At 53.7% G+C, this 15,655-nt stretch overlaps 1 protein-coding gene and 1 long non-coding RNA gene across 2 annotated transcripts; one reads left to right on the forward strand and one right to left on the reverse strand.

Annotated features, from left to right (window-relative positions):
* Nucleotides 1-5,866: 5,866 nt before the first annotated feature.
* Nucleotides 5,867-7,328, reverse strand: LOC308258098. Its single transcript, XR_013961657.1, has 2 exons — nt 6,805-7,328; nt 5,867-6,064 (listed from the first exon to the last, which is right to left on the reverse strand). It is a non-coding gene; the product is annotated as an uncharacterized lncRNA (long non-coding RNA).
* A 390-nt stretch (nt 7,329-7,718) lies between these two features.
* GLRX5 (glutaredoxin 5) lies at nt 7,719-15,218 on the forward strand. The gene is made up of 2 exons (XM_080659406.1): nt 7,719-8,085; nt 14,595-15,218. The coding sequence occupies exons 1-2, from the start codon at nt 7,788-7,790 to the stop codon at nt 14,771-14,773; spliced, it is 477 nt and encodes a 158-aa protein (XP_080515532.1). The 5' UTR covers nt 7,719-7,787; the 3' UTR covers nt 14,774-15,218.
* Nucleotides 15,219-15,655: the final 437 nt, after the last annotated feature.

Raw genomic sequence — 15,655 nt, forward strand, 5'->3', positions numbered from 1 at the left:
ACCCCCCACCAGGCTTTCCCCGTCCCCCTCCCCCACGTGCTGACTGCTGAACTCCCAGCCCCGCCCCGCCCTTCTCCGGTGCTGGGGACATCCTTGCATCTGTCCCTGTCCCTGTCCCGATGAAGGCTCTTGGGAGGGGGCGTCTTTCCCACGCGGCACCGAGCTGGTGGGCGCTCCGGGGGCCAGTCTTCCCCTCCCACGGCCAAGGCAGAGGGGGTTCCCACAATTTGGGATTTCTGAGACCCTGTCCGGCACTGTCACCATGTGACGTGCTCTCCATTCAGGAACTACGTGTGGAGCCCAGGCCGGGAGGCTCAGTTGGTAGGAGCGTCGTCCATACACCAGAAGGTGGCGGGTTCGATCCCCTGTCAGGAGGCAACGGGGAGCTGTTTCTCACATCTGTTTCTCTCTCAAACCAGTGACATGGTCTTGGGAGGGTAAAAGACCGAATCATGCACTGAGCACATCCTAATGCCGGCATAGCGCTCAGGGCCCGACGCCAAAGGAATTCAGGTGACTCTAAGCTGCAGGGCTGGAGGTGGGGGGGGAGGGGCATAAAAATGAAACGATGGTACATACAGGCCCCTGGAGGGCTCGGTCCCCCACAGCTGTGAACAGGACGGGCTATAGCCTACAACTCCCCAGCTGTGCATGGGGCCTGAGCGGGACATGGCACTCACGGTGCGGCTCTATGGGTGGCGTCTCCGGGCCTGATGTCAGCCGAGCTCTCTCAAGCCCAACACGTGGTTCACGCAGCTTAGAAAGACCCAGCTTTACGCCAGTGTCACTCAGTCCCTGCCCACGGGATGATTTCTAGGGCCTTACCAGGGACTCATACGACGTCCGTCACAGAAGCAGAATAGAGCTGTGGGCATGAGGAGGGCAGAAGGCATCCCTCTGGCTTATTAACATCGCCCCTCGCGGCCACGCGCGCATACCTGTTGCTGCAGCCTGATACACACGGCATGTCCCCGTCTCCTCCAGGCCGTGGGACGCAATGTCCTCCTTGGTGACCTGACATCACTACACGACGCCCCAAGGCCCGAGGAATAGTGTCTGGTGAGAGCTGGTGGTCCTGCTTAAACCAAATGCTCCCAGAAGGCTGCTTTTCAAAAATAAAATAAAATAAATAATCCCAGGATGTCTGCTTCTTCATTTTTACAATCTCTCATTGACCTGTTAGTCACTGCTCTTTCCTGCCCCTCGTGTTAAACTTCTTACTTGGACTGCTTCTAATCTGTTGCGGCTGTAACATTAGAAAACGAAGCCTTAGCCATTCCCGGAAGTAAGAACGGGCCCTGGATGAGAACCGAGTCTCACACTCCCTGCTCCCCGTGTCTTGGCAGGCATCTGCAGGCTCTCAGCACCGCCCCCTTTCCTGCCCCCCCAAGGAAAACAGGCCAGCGCCCCCTACCGGCCGTGCAGGGTAAGGCAGAGGCTTATGAAATGCTCCAGATTTCTCAAGACAAACCTTTGAGATAAGACGCGCTGACTCTTAACACAAGCAAAGCCCTTCAAGTAAGGGGATGTCCCGACCTGTCCCCGGGCAGCCAGCGGTGCCGGGACGGTCCGCTGCAGCTGCGCAGTATGAAGATGCGCCAGTGGGACTACCTCGCCAACTGACCGACAGCGCTGCCCTGAAAGGGCGGGCTAGACGGGGAAAATGCCATGTCACCATACATCCCGAGGGGAGGCCGGCCACTGGCACCTTCTCTTCAAGGCTTTTAATACCAAATCTCTTGGTCACCCAGTTTAGCAAGTGAGGTCTATGCAAAGTGACCCCTTTGCTTTTTTCTTTTTATGTTTTTTTAAATATATTTTATTGATTTTTTACAGAGAGGAAGGGAGAGGGATAGAGAGCCAGAAACATCAATGAGAGAGAAACATCAATCAGCTGCCTCCTGCACACCCCCCTCCTGGGGATGTGCCCGCAACCAAGGTACATGCCCTTGACCAGAATCGAACCTGGGACCCTTCAGTCCGCAGGCCGACGCTCTATCCACTGAGCCAAACCGGTTAGGGTGCCTTTTTCTTTTTTTAAACAGAGTATAATTAGTTTATAAGTCTTCTATTAAAACTCTGGCTCACTGAAATTTGATAACCGCTAACTAACTACATCTCAATAGGCACACTTTAAAAAAATTTAAAGTTAGAATTAACAAATGGAATTTTTCAGGCCATAAAAGTAGAAAAATATTTAAAATCCTCCCATTGTCTAAATGAACAGCTTAGGTCTCCTCCCATTTCCAGCCCCTCCCCTCCGTGAGACGGGCAGGTTCCCGTCCTCGCGGGATGGACTGTTGCAGAAGGCGGGTGCCATGGATTCCCGGGAGAGCAAGGTGCAATCCTGAAGCCATTAAATTACTAAGGCCCAAAGGTGCCAGCCCCATGTGGAGGTCTGACTCATCATAAGGAGTATTTAAGGCCTTGGCAATGCACCCTCACACTCACTCAGAGAATGAAGTTGCCTCACTGCTGGCCTGGCTGCAAACGCGGTGATTATCAGAAGGAGCCATAAACTTCTGCGAGCAGATAAATCTCCCCAGCAGGCCTGCCAACAGCGCTGCCTCCGCTCTCTCTCCTGCGGTCTAGGCGCTGTCTCAGAAGGTGTTGGGCTGTAGTAACAGCTTGAGTTTCAGAAACTATCTGCTGCCAGAAAACACATTCTGCCAAGCGTTCCAATCTTCCTTACACAGGCAGTGCGGGGAGCGAGCTCTTCTCCTATCGCTCTAATCCCGCCTGGGCGTGTTTGCAATCACCACTTAACTCTCAGTGTCACCTTGCAGGTGTGACTTGGGCTGTTTCCCTTAGAACAAGCTCTCACCAGACAGAGCCCAGCAGAGGCCGGGAGCTGGGCCTCCATGCAAAATAGATGTGAGGGGACGAAGGAGAGGGAAACCTTCAGACACGGGGCCTGTGGCTTCTGTTGTTCTCATTGGGCTTCAGGTTGAAAGTGTGTCTGTCCTCTTAGTACCGAGACGCAACAATCCCATGTGTGCCTCATGCACCCAGGCAGCGCCGGCACAGGCAGCTCGGGAGGGTTTCATTTCTGTGGGACTTGCTGGCGAGGGGAGGCCTGAGCAGTACGATTTCAAGGAGTGCTGATGGAGGCAACACAGCTCCTGGAGCTCAAGTCTGGCAAAAAGATGCCCTCCAGCCCTAACCTGTTTGGCTCAGTGGATAGAGCGTCAGCCTGCGGACTGAAGGGTCCCAGGTTCGATTCCGGTCAAGGGCATGTACCTTGGTTGCAGGCGCATCCCCAGTCAGGGGCATGCAGGAGGCAGCTAATCGATGTCTCTCTCTCATCGATGTTTCTAACTTTCTATCCCTCTCCCTTCCTCTCTGTAAAAAATCAATAAAGTATATTTAAAAAAAAAAAAAAAGATGCCCTCCACCAACACCCCGACTCGAACCTAATTTAGGGACCAAAACACCCGAGGACCTTTGTCCCAGGGTTAGGGGAAGGCCTGCAGGAATGCAGGCGCACAACACCTGTCTCAAGAGCAACACGGCTGCTGCCCGTGCAAGACTATGATTTTGGGGTGAATATTTAGGAGCAGAGTACAAATCGATCGGTTCCTGAAACTCGGCAGCCCTTACAGAAAGATGTCTCCAGAATAACTGTTGGCAGCCATCACACATTTTTCACAAACCCGGGAAGACAGAGGGTGGAAAGTTCCACGGAGAATCAAGAACTCCTAAGTACTCAGGGACGCGAACCCAGGCTCACATCACATGTCTACACCTCAACTCCCGGCGCTGGATCCGGTTCCGCTGTGGGCTCCGGGCTTTTCTTAAGTGCTTCTCCGGATGGAGAATCTGTTTCCACCGCATCTCCCCCGGCTGGTCCTAGACTGAGCAACCCAACTGACAGCACACCGCTTCCCTTCCCTTTACAGAGAGCCGGAACCAGCGGCCTTCCTCCTGGTCTCTGGGCAGAGCCCACTGACGTAGCCCACTGACGTGGGGACCCGCAAGACGGAGGCCACTCCCAGGGCCAGAGGAGTCTTTACAAACAGCTGTCTCTGTCGGTAGAGGGAGTGAAACCCAGCAGGCATTGCTATCTTTGCCTTAGGGATTAGCAGATTCCCCAGTGTGAATTTCCACCTCCCGCGTGGTTCAGGGTTTGGGCTCTGGAAGAGGGGCCGCACGCAAATGAAAGAGACGAGACAAGAAACAATAATTTGGAAATATTGGGGGCCAGGCGGGAGCCCATCCCAAGAGGAAGGACTCTACCTGGGCTCCGGCCTCGCCATCCTTTTATTCAGTTTGGGACACACCTACAGCCTTAGGCAGGCAGTTTGCAGTCACAGGCAGACTGTCTTATCAGGAAGGATTTCCGTGACTGTCTGGTGGGGAAGCTGCTCCAGCTACCATTGTCTGGACTAAACAGTGGGTGCACAGCCCTGACCTTTGCCAGGGCTCAAGGGTCACCAGCTCCTTGTCCACACCTCTCTGCTAGTGAAGACAAGGGGCGGCTTCCCACACCCAGGGCGGGGCCGGCCTTGCTCTCCACATCACCTGCTTTTCAGGCAGGTGGGGAGTCAGCGCATCCAGGGCTGCAGTGAGGCTTGTTCCTGGGCAACAGCGAGGTGCCCCAGAGCTTCTGGTTCCCGCTGCAACTCTGGGACCAAATGCTCGCTCAGCTCAGGAATGGGGCTCTCCCCCTTGTGCAGCCCAAGCAGCCACTTTTGTCTTAAAATGACACTTTACAGAATGCTGTGCCCACTGGGACGGAGCCGCTTCCGTATGGCACGTCCTGTGCGCAAACGCACGCTCTGTCAGAAGGAAGCATGGCAGCAGGGACGCAGGGCGCAGCAGCACAGGAGCCGAGAGGTCACAGAACGGCTGTCGCAGGCTTAGTGACTGGGTCCTCCTTTAGGGCTGTTATCTGGAAGACACCATCACGAATTTGCAAGGTTTTTAACTATGGCTCCACATGAATTTGCTTTTGGAGAAGTGGGTGGAAAGAAGAAATTTTACCAAATATAGTAAAGCCTTGTTTATAAATAACTGCAGGAAAGAAAAACATTTTTAGGATGCCTGAGTCAGCAAGGTTACATGCCTGGATTATTTTGTTTGGGGTCTAATTATATCTTGTGACCATGCCAGGATTCTCCTAAGCTTCTGTACTTCCCACCCCCTCTTCCCCGTCAGTGCCCACAGGGGCGGTCAGAAATGGATAAAGACTATTGACTTACGTGTTCAAAACACCCATGTGTTTGAGCACAAGTGCGATTTCTGGTAACTGTTTGAAGAGTACATTTGTGCCATGTCATTGTTACAGAATTCCTAAAGGGAAATCTCAAAACTAAAATGCCAAATCACATAGGAGTTTGATGCTTTTGAAGATATTTTGAATACTATTTTCTCTGCTTTTTAAAATCAGTGATGCTTGGAACCAATACTCCAGAGTGGTTTTAACTCAAAGACAGAAATGACTATGTTCAACATTTTCTATTTTTGCTTCCTTTATCCAAAACTTAAATGTAGGTGTAACGTTCCAATCCTTTGGTTTAGACCCCTGATTTCTTTTAGTGCCTCGAGTGGCTGGCAAAGGGCCCCCCCCCCCCGCCCCCTGAAGAGCATGAACTCGTTCCCACAGCTTACATTCACTTAAGCTCTTATACTCCACTGTGCACAGCAACTGCTGCTTAGCACGTTTGACAAACACAGGCTCTGTATTCTTCTTGCTCAAGGATCACTCCTAATCTTTAGCGACAGCTGTATTCTCAGCTGAACAGAGCACCTGGCAGCAGGAAAGACAACCACACTTGTGAAGCCGTATTCCTCTCCAGGTACGGGACAGCATTCCACAAAAGCCGGAGTACATGGTTTAGAGCAGGCAATAAACAACTTACACTGGCAGGAGCAAATCGCCAATATTTATTTAAAAAAACAACACATCTTACTATAATGTAAGCATGAGTACAAGTTAGGTGATTTGGGAAATAATGTATTCTCTACTGTTAAATGCACCACATGCTGGACTTCCGGTTCTGCTTCTGCATCACGGCCGTTTCCTGTGTATTTCTGGCTCCTGGTGCCTGTTCCTCTGATTTACCTGGAATCATCAACGGAGGGGTGGGGGGATCCTTTAAGAAGCTGATCAATTTTGGGTCCCCCATCGGAACACTACCAAACATCATACCCATGACGGGATGAGATGGGTCACTGAGGAGCACTTCTGAGTAATGTCTTGAGTTTATTTTCAGCTTATCAGGCTCAGGTTTCACACTGAAGGATTATTTGGAAGATTTCCTTGCTGACAGCCCCTGAACTTACTTTATGATTTTGAATTTGGGCACCCCCAGACGCAACTTTTTTTAAAAAAAAACACCATCATTTGTAGCAGTACTTAGTGTCCAACAGAAACCACTCCATCTGTTAAACAATATCTCGACTGCAAAGCTTCTCTTACTGTTGGTGGATAGATAATGACACGGACAGTCACTATCACCGTGGCAACAGTACCCAGGAACTATCAGAGGAAAATTGCACATGGAAGGCTGGCTCTCGAGCGGTCATGCCTCAGCTTCCTCCGGGGTATGCTTTTCCTGCAAGTCTGGTGTGCCCTCGGGTACCACCAACCCAGTGCGGCTCCAAGACTGCAGACCACGCTGCGACCTCCCCGACCCTCCCCCCTCCCCCCCGCCCCCCCTCTCGGCGCAGGAGCACAGAATCAAATCGCGTGCCTGGGCGCGAAGCAGTCCCCATCTAATAAAGACATGTGAAGTACCGCGGAGACTGGAGGAAGCGAAGGGCCCCCCTCTCTGTGCTCTGCACCCCCACGTGGCCGTGTACCTGCTTCTCGCTCCCCCGCTGGCTCCGTGCCGCGCACGCACCTGCTCACAAAACGTTTGTCCAACGAGCCAATTCCGGTCCTCGTTGCCCATTCAACAAACCTTCCCCGGGGCCAGGCCCAAGGGCTTAAGTGGGGTGGAGTCAGCGAACCCCAAACCCAAGTGGGATCACTCAGACGAGAGCGCTTTACACACTTTTAACATAAAAAGGGTTTTCTTCTTTTTCTTTAGAGAAATGAACGAGAGCCAGAGGCCGGAGCCACCGGGCCGGGTCTGGACCTGCCCTCCCACGTGGGCGGCGGGGCCAGGAGAGCCGGGACTTGTGACCAGGCCCGATGATGCAGCCCCGGCAGGCCTGTCCGCCAGTGCCCGGCCCGGCTTCCGCCATGAACGGCCGCGTTCGGTCGCGGCCTTAGGGAGGCACCGAAGTCGCTCACCTACGCTGGGAAAGGCGCACCTAGGCCTCCTCCAGTCCAGTTACCGCCCGTCACGAAGGAACCCGCCAACCGCGTTGCCTGGCAACTCAACGACCACCGGAACCGGAACCTTCCTCTGGAAGTGACCCCTTCCCGGCGTTCCGCGGGGCGGCGGAACCCCGCCCAGAGCCTTTCCCAGTTCCCCGGACCATCCCAGCAGGCCCCTCTACCCTCCCCGGGAAGTCGTCTTCCCCCGCGTTTCGCCTGTGACCTTGATGGACATCCACGCTCTCCAATCAGCTGGCAAAGCGGCTGCCGAGGACCAATGGAAAGACTACAGGATGCGGCTCAGGCGTAAGGACCACCTTCAACCTGTCGGCGGGGCGAGTGACGGGATTGGAAGACTCGAGTAGTGGTGAGCCAGCCTTCTCCAATCACGGAGAGCCGTTCGGCGCCGGCTCAATGAGGGCCCTCGGGGGGCGGGCCGGGCCGCGGCGGGGCGGGGCAAGGCTCCGGGTGGCGAGCCGAGCTCCCCGGCCTCTGTAGAGGGTTCCGGCGGGCGTGCGGGATGAGTGGGTCCCTGGGCCGGGCGGCGGCGGCTCTGCTCCGCTGGGGGCGCGGCGCGGGCGGCGGCGGCGGCCTGCGGAGCCCGGGCGTGCGGGCGGCGGGCTCGGGCGACGGCGGCGGGGGCTCGGCGGAGCGGCTGGACGCGATGGTGAAGAAGGACAAGGTGGTGGTCTTCCTCAAGGGCACGCCGGAGCAGCCCCAGTGCGGCTTCAGCAACGCGGTGGTGCAGATCCTGCGGCTGCACGGCGTCAGCGACTACGCGGCCTACAACGTGCTGGACGACCCCCAGCTCCGGCAAGGTCAGGGCCGCCGGGCGCGGGGTGGAGCGGCAGGCCCGGCCGCTCTGCGGGGCGGGGGTCTGTCGGGGGTTCGAGCGGGGTTAGGGCGCGGGGTCCTGTTGCATTAAGGGGCCTGGGTTGGGGACGGGAGTGGCTTGAACAGGGTCTGAGGATCTTGGCTCCAGCACTGTTGCCAGCTTGGGCGGTGGGGAGCGTCCCAGCGGCCCACGATCCTCACGCGGAGCTGAAATCGGCGTTTCGGGGCGAGTTCTCTGGGGCTGCGTCCCAGGAGAGTGGTCGGAGGCCTGACTCCGGCTCTGCAGACGGGGGCAGTGGGATGGGGAGAGATACAGGAAGAACATGGGAGGTGGGCACTTTGGGGGAGGGGTCCTTGGAGCACGCTGGCCTGTCTCATGGATGGAGGAGCTGGAGCAGCGGGCGGCGGGGCCGAAGTTGCTGTTGTCCTGAGGCTGGGTTCTCCAGCTTCAAGGCTCAAGGCATCCGAGACCATGCTGTGTTGTTGCCACAGGAAGTGGTTGCCACCGCTTTTGGGCTGGTCTGAGTTGGGATCTGGGAGTGTGGGGGTCTGAGTTGGGATCTGGGAGTGTGGGGGAATGGGCATGCTATCGGGCAGGGAGGGTTTGTGGGGGCTCGGGCTTGGGGAGGCTTGCCCCGGGAGGGACAAGGAATGACTCCTGGTAGGACTGGTGGCTTTCCACTGGCCTGGCGGAGTGGAAGGGCGGCCCTCACCGCCATCAGCACCTTTTCTGCGGAGCACCGGGCGGCACCCTCCCTGCGGGTCTCCCTGGGTCTGCTTCTTGGCGAAGGCTGGTCCGGGCTGGTGGAGAAATGGGGAGGTTGGGCCGGTGCTTCCTGGAGGATGGCGTAGGTCCCTGCATTCCAGCTACAGGTTGGTGATGACCGAATCCTGGCACCTCCCTGAGCTAGAGCTGTTGTGTGGTTACAGCGCTCCAAGAGGAGCCGTCAGGTCTGCCGTTCTACATGTTACTCTGTGTGTGTGACTGATACCCTGCCTTTGAAACGTCAATCATAGTCAGTCTTACCTTGATGAGAGAGGCTGGTGTCCTGGAAAGGCTTTGGGTCGGAATCCTTCTGTGGTCAACTTTCTGATCTAGTTTCCAACAGGTGGTTGTTGTTAAAAACACAACTGGTATCATGCATGTCTACCCTGAGTGGCCAGATTATTATGATCTCTAAACGTATAATAATCTGGCCACTCAGTGTATATCCGATCAGGGGTCCTCAAACTATGGCCCACGGGCCACATGCGTCCCGCCGAGGACATTTATCTGGCCTGCCGGGTGCCGCTGCCTGTCCTGCTTAGCAGCCGACGCGTCCCGGGCCCGCAGTGCGCATAGGAATTTGTTCATAGTTTTTTTTTTTAAACTATAGTCCGGCCCTCCAACGGTCTGAGGGACAGTGAACTGGCCCCCTGTTTAAAAAGTTTGAGGACCCCTGTATGTAATAAAAGGCTAATATGCAAACTGTCCCCTCAACCAGGAGTTCGACCAGCAGGCAGGCCAGCCAACCGCCCATGTCCCCTCCCCCTGGCCGGACCCCACCCATGCACCAATTCATGCACCGGGCCTCTAATATATTTATCCTGAGTGGCCAGATTATTATGCGTTCAGAGATCATCATAATCTGGCCACTCAGGGTATATATACACAGCGCTTTGCCCTCTTGAGAGTAGGGAGCATGCCTTATGCCACTGCCTGGTGCTGTGCATGTTGCTTACGCAGAGCAAGTGCTTCAATGAATAAGCCAGTGCTTCTTGTATTTATAATATCGTAAACGCTCTCCCCTGCTCTTACAAACATTAGAAACATCTCAGGCTTCTGCCAGTTCCGATCACCGTTGTATTCCTGGCTTTGGGAGCAGTGTCTTCTGAATGAATAAGCATTATCCCATGGGTGAGTGTTTCTTGAGCATTTGAAAATATGTTCAGCCTTTCCAGTGTCGGGGAATTTAAGGCAGAAGTGAAAAACCAATGACCCAGCACACGTTAGAAGTCAGATAACAAGGTGTCTGTGTGTTTATGTGGTGGGTGTGTCGTACACGGAAGATGAGAGTGTAAGATAGCTTCCATCACTCTGGGGGAGTAACTGTCAGCGTCTAGTCGGGTTGAGGTGAACACAGCTGAGGGCCCAGCTCTTCCCTCCGAGTATGTTGTCCGCAGTCCTCTGTAAGGGCCGGAGGGTAAATACGTTCGTCTTCCTGGACTGTGCAGTCTCTGTTGCAACTTTTCAGCTCGGCTTTTGCAGCATGAAAGCAGTCAGGAATAATGCATAAATGAATACGCTTGGCTAAGTTCCAATAAAACTTTATTTACAAAAACAGGAAGTGGACCAGATTTGGCGCAAAGGTTTAGAGTAGAGGTGGGGGGAATGTTCCAGCCTGCCGTTTAAAGCCTGCAAAATCATTGTCCCTGGCCCTGTGGGAGCTTAATTCATTCCATCTTCATAGTAAGTCTGAGGCATAGAGTTATTCCCATGTTATAGGTCAGGAAACAGGCTCAGAGAGCAGCAGATTTAGCTGAGGCCGTGTCCAAGCTGGTCAGCCGCAGGCTGCTGACCCTCAGGCCGATGGATGCCTTGTTCACTCCGCCACCGTGCTTCGCTTTCCCTCTATTGAGGGTCTCCCTCTCCATGCTCTCAGCTCCCACCCTCTCAGGTCGTCCTGGTGCCCTTCTCTGAGTCAGGGAAGATGGAGAAATAGGTGACATGACTTGCCCAAGTCCCAGAGCCAAGGAGGGGCAGGGTGGGAATTAATCTGCATCCGACTCTGAAGCTCCGTAGTGAAACTACAGGGAAAGGAGGGCTGTTTATGGTCCTCCTAGCACTTACTGTCCAAACCAGGAACGAATGACGTCCCGAAATGTGAAGGATTGTGAAAAGTCCCTTTTGAAAGTTCTGGAAGGGAATTATCCAGTGCATTTTCTCCTCCTGGGCTTGATGCTTGGAGTATTAAATTTTGGGGGGAGCAGTCGGTGTATACGAGACAGCCTCCTAACACCCGATTCCTAATGTTACCCGTACGTAGCTTTCCATCAACACTTTCTGTCCCGAATCGAATCCCTGTCTACTATTTATAAAATGTAATTGTCATTACAATCCATTCTTGGGTATAATTTTTGAGTTTTCAAGAGTTTAGCTTTGATTCTGAGTAATTCCAGGTGGTATTTGTAAGAACTATCACTGTAAGTTGCAGTTTTTGGAAACTGAGGTGTGAGCGAACTTAGCCACGTTTAAACAGTTCATTGCGACCTGATGGGACCCTCACTTTCAGTTGAGGGGCAGTGGTCTTGGTTATTGGAAGTCTCACTCCACTCTCCGGCAGCGCTTCCAGCCGCTGGGCCAAGAATCGTTAAAACATGCAGCCCCTGACTGGTTAGTGAGGGGCCCTGACCTCTGCTCCCTTAGATCGTCAGATAAAAGATGACAACCTGAACCCTGCATTTCATGTGGACCAGTGTCATCCTAATAAATTTAATTTTTAAAAAAGTGAATTAAAAAATGACAACAGCCAATACAGTAGCCGTTCAGTGTGAATGAATCAAATTTATACCTTTTTTTCTTTTTTTTTTGTTAGATGGGCAAAAAATGTAACATACTTTTTAAAAAAAAAATATTTTATTGATATTTTACAGAGAGGAAGGGAGAGGGATAGAGAGTTAGAAACATCGATGAGAGAGAAACATCGATCAGCTGCCTCCTGCACACCTTCTACTGGGGATGTGCCCGCAACCAAGGTACATGCCCTTGACCGGAATCGAACCTGCGACCTTTCAGTCCGCAGGCCGACGCTCTATCCACTGAGCCAAACCGGTTTCGGCTGTAACATGCTTTTTGGTGTGCCACAGAACTGTAGTAATTAGTTTACGTGTGCATGAGATGAGCAGGGTTGAAAAGTGCTGCTCTGTAGGAATCGGATATTCCTCAAATATGTAAACCTGTAATCAGACTTTTTAAAAATTGAAAATCGCATGTGTTTTAAGAAAGATGCCAAAGCTTTCAGCTGCCTGTCACACTCGTTAACCTAAACACCAAAGCAGCAGGTACGGTGGGTTTTGGTAAACTGTCAGCCAGTGGGCACCATGGCTGCTGCACAGGGTCTGCGAGGAGTCCGTCCCCTCGGCCGGGCTCTGTGTCGGGTGCTCGGGGTGGGAAGTGGTTTGGGTGGGGGCGGGGGGGAGGAGGGTTGGGCTGGTGGCGCAGCTTCCCTTCCCTCACAGTCAGGACACGTGGTCTGCAGCATGATGGCGCGTGAATGAGACAGGCCTCGTGCTCTGGTCCAGCGTGGTGCTCACAAACTACTCCACGGCAGCAAAGCCTGCCTGTGGCCCCGCAGTGCCCTCCGAGGGTCAGATGCGTGGTTCTGGGCGACCCTCAGACGGCCAGTTCGTTGTCCTTTTTGGTGTGTGTCAGAAACGGGAGGCGCTCACCTAGAGAAGCACAGATGTGTATTACCGTGGAGAGCTCAATACAGTGTGCTGTTAATCTAAAACCCAGATCTAGCACGCGCTTAAATGGTTCACGTGCATGAATGTACAAGACATTTAAGAAAGTTTAGAAGAATTAAAAGGAAGTTCATACTTTAAACATTTCTTAATTCCCACACCCATCCTGTCGTCATCAAAGTGAAAAAAGGTTTGTAGCTGGCATCGCTGTAAAATAAGGACATTCTGGTCTGAATGGAATTTGCCCTTTACTGGTCACCCCATACCTCTTAGCTGATTTTTTTTTGTTTGTTTTTACACTCAGAGTGACTTAAAGTATGCTTTGCAGTTGCTAAGAGAATAGATCTTAAAAGTTCTCATCGCATACATACACAAAAAGTTGTCACTGTGTGTGGTGATAGACGTTAGACGTACTGTGGTGACCAGTGTGTGCAGACACCATGCTGTGCACCTGAAACTATTACAGCATCACAGGGCAGCCGTGCCGCAGCACGAAGAGTTCAGGGAAAAAGACGTGTGCTTGGCGGGCCTGTGACCTGGCAACCATTTCTTCCTAAGTGAGTCTGGGAGAGGAAGATAAAGCCGTCAGCTGCCCGGGCCTTCTCCAGCTGTCATGTAGGGCGAGTTGCTGTTTTTCAGAAGGCAGTGATAGAGCTCAAATTGGTCATTTTACTTGGAAAGTAAATGTTGGAGAATAAATGACAGGGTATCAAGAACCAGTCCTTGTGTTTTTATTTTGTTTGCAGAATCTGTTGACTTTTCTGTTCTGTTTATTTTGTGCTCATTTTGGCCATTTAAAAATAACTGCCAGCTAGATAAGTGTAAATATATCCCATGTACTCTGTCATGATTATTATGTCATGCTTTTGACCATCCTCTGCTTTAACATAACCAACACAGAAGTTTATTGCCTACATATGTTTTAAAAAGGCTATTTCATCTCAACATCTTCTACATATATAAAAGCTTAAGCGACTGAGTGACCGGTCGCTGTGATGCACACTGACCACCAGGGGGCAGACGCTCACACGGGCTGCCCCCTGGTGGTCAGTGCGCTCCCACAGCAGGAGCGCCAGACGCGGGCTCAGGGCTGGCGAGCACAGCGGCGGTGGTGTGAGCCTCTCCAGCCTCCATGGCAGCGCGCTACCCACTGGGTGGAGGCGTGGTGCCCAGCCCCACTACTACATCCCTCTGGGGTGTCGGACTGCCGGTTTCAGCCCATCCCCGCAGGCTGAGGGACCCCACCGGTGCACGAATTCGTGCACTGGGCCTCTAGTATGAGTATAATGGTGAGGATGAACGGGAAAAGAATGGGTTTTGAAACCACATTTCCTCCTTACTATGTTGAAACCATCTCCTCATGGCTCAGAACAGACGGTCACTGGCTGCGCTGTCTCCTGGTACATGGGTGCTGTGGGTCTCCTGTCTCGCTGGCCAGTGCCCCTCGCCTGGACGCCCTTCATTAGCTCACCCCGTGAGCTCTGCTGAGCCGGAGCGCCTGCCCCGAGTGCCCTCCGAGGCTGAACAGGACGAGGGCTCCATCTGCAGCCGTGGGAGAGGGCGTTTCTCTGGGTCAAAGGTTAATAAAGGCAAATGCAGTGCCTGACATCTGAGCATAAGTGTCTGGTGACATTCACTCACCCAGACAGGCCCAGGTGGCAGTGTCACCAAGATGGCTCCATGGCAAGTCATCCTCTTGGGAAGGAAGTTGTGGCGTTGCTTCTAGGTCGTGGGTGTCTTGTGTGACGTCCACGGCCGATCAGGTTCCCTGCTGTTAATGCCGCCTGTGCCGTTCACGCGGGAGCCTTACTCCGGGTTCCCAGCACAGCCTGGAGGGGAGGGGGACCCAGGCGAGAGGTTCAGCGACCCTCACGGGCAGGGTTGGGTTTCAGCGGCGGCCATGGCTCTGAAGCGGATGCTCTCCTCAGCGAGCACTTGTCCCCGAGCTGGGGGACCCCGGGGGGCCGACCTGCCAGGGGCGGGTACAAGAGTTCTGCTGTGGGCAGTTCAGCTCTGACGTGTACGTGACACAACTGTTCTTTCCCCACAGGCATTAAAGACTACTCCAACTGGCCCACCATCCCGCAAGTGTACCTCAACGGCGAGTTTGTGGGGGGCTGTGACATCCTCCTGCAGATGCACCAGAACGGAGACCTGGTGGAGGAACTGAAAAAGCTGGGCATCCGCTCCGCCCTTTTAGACGAAAAGCAAGACCAGGACTCAAAGTGAGGGCGGGCTCCCGAGCAGAGGCCGCGGCCCTCGGGAGGGGAGCGCGGTCCACCGCCGCGCAGAGGCTCACCGCGTGCGGTCGCTGCTCAGGCGGCTGCGGCGCCGACCCTCCCGTCCTCCGTCGGCAGCGGTGGTTTGCTTGTCTGGTGTGTGGGCTAAGGGTTGTGAACTCCATTATAACCACTGCACTGTCATCATCGGGCGTCGATTACCCTATTGCTGTAAACAGATTTCTTCTCGGATAGCCGTTTGCTGTTTGCCTGACTCCGGAGTAAAACTAGGAGCTCTTGGGTCATTATTCATGAATCCCCTGCCGGTGTGTCAGTCTGCAAAGATAGCACATCCCTCACCTTTTTGTAACTTGTTCTTTAAGAAAAATGATGGGCAAGGGAGAGAACATGGTAACTGAGGGGCTGTTTTTCACAATAAACCGCGAGGGATGCGGTGTGTGAGCCATTCATTCTGCGTGGCGACGGTCTGTTTTCAGTCTTCCTGCTGCTGTGACCACAGCCTGGGGCTTGCAGACCAGACATCACTTCTCAGCGCTGGAGGCTGTGCGTCCGGGATGCGGCTCGGCAGGTCCGGTGCCCGGTGGGGGCCTGCTTCTGGCTCACACGCCGCCTCCACCCCGTGTCCTCACTAGGAAGCTCCCCGGGTCCCTTTTATTAGGGCGCTAATCCCACTAGGAGGCTCCGCCTTCATCGCCCAGTCACTGCCCTAAGGCCTCACCTCCTCACACCCACACTTTGAGGGTCAGGGACAGCATAGGAATTCCGAAGGGACACATTCAATTCAGAGCAGTCTGTCAGGATGTTTAGTTCCTGTGACCTTTTATTTTAGAAATTAGGTGTGATTTTCACATTCTTCTATTAAATCTTTTAA

This window comes from Plecotus auritus, assembly GCF_963455305.1.
Source record: "Plecotus auritus genome assembly, chromosome: 1".
In the NCBI taxonomy this organism is placed as follows: Eukaryota; Metazoa; Chordata; class Mammalia; order Chiroptera; family Vespertilionidae; genus Plecotus; species Plecotus auritus.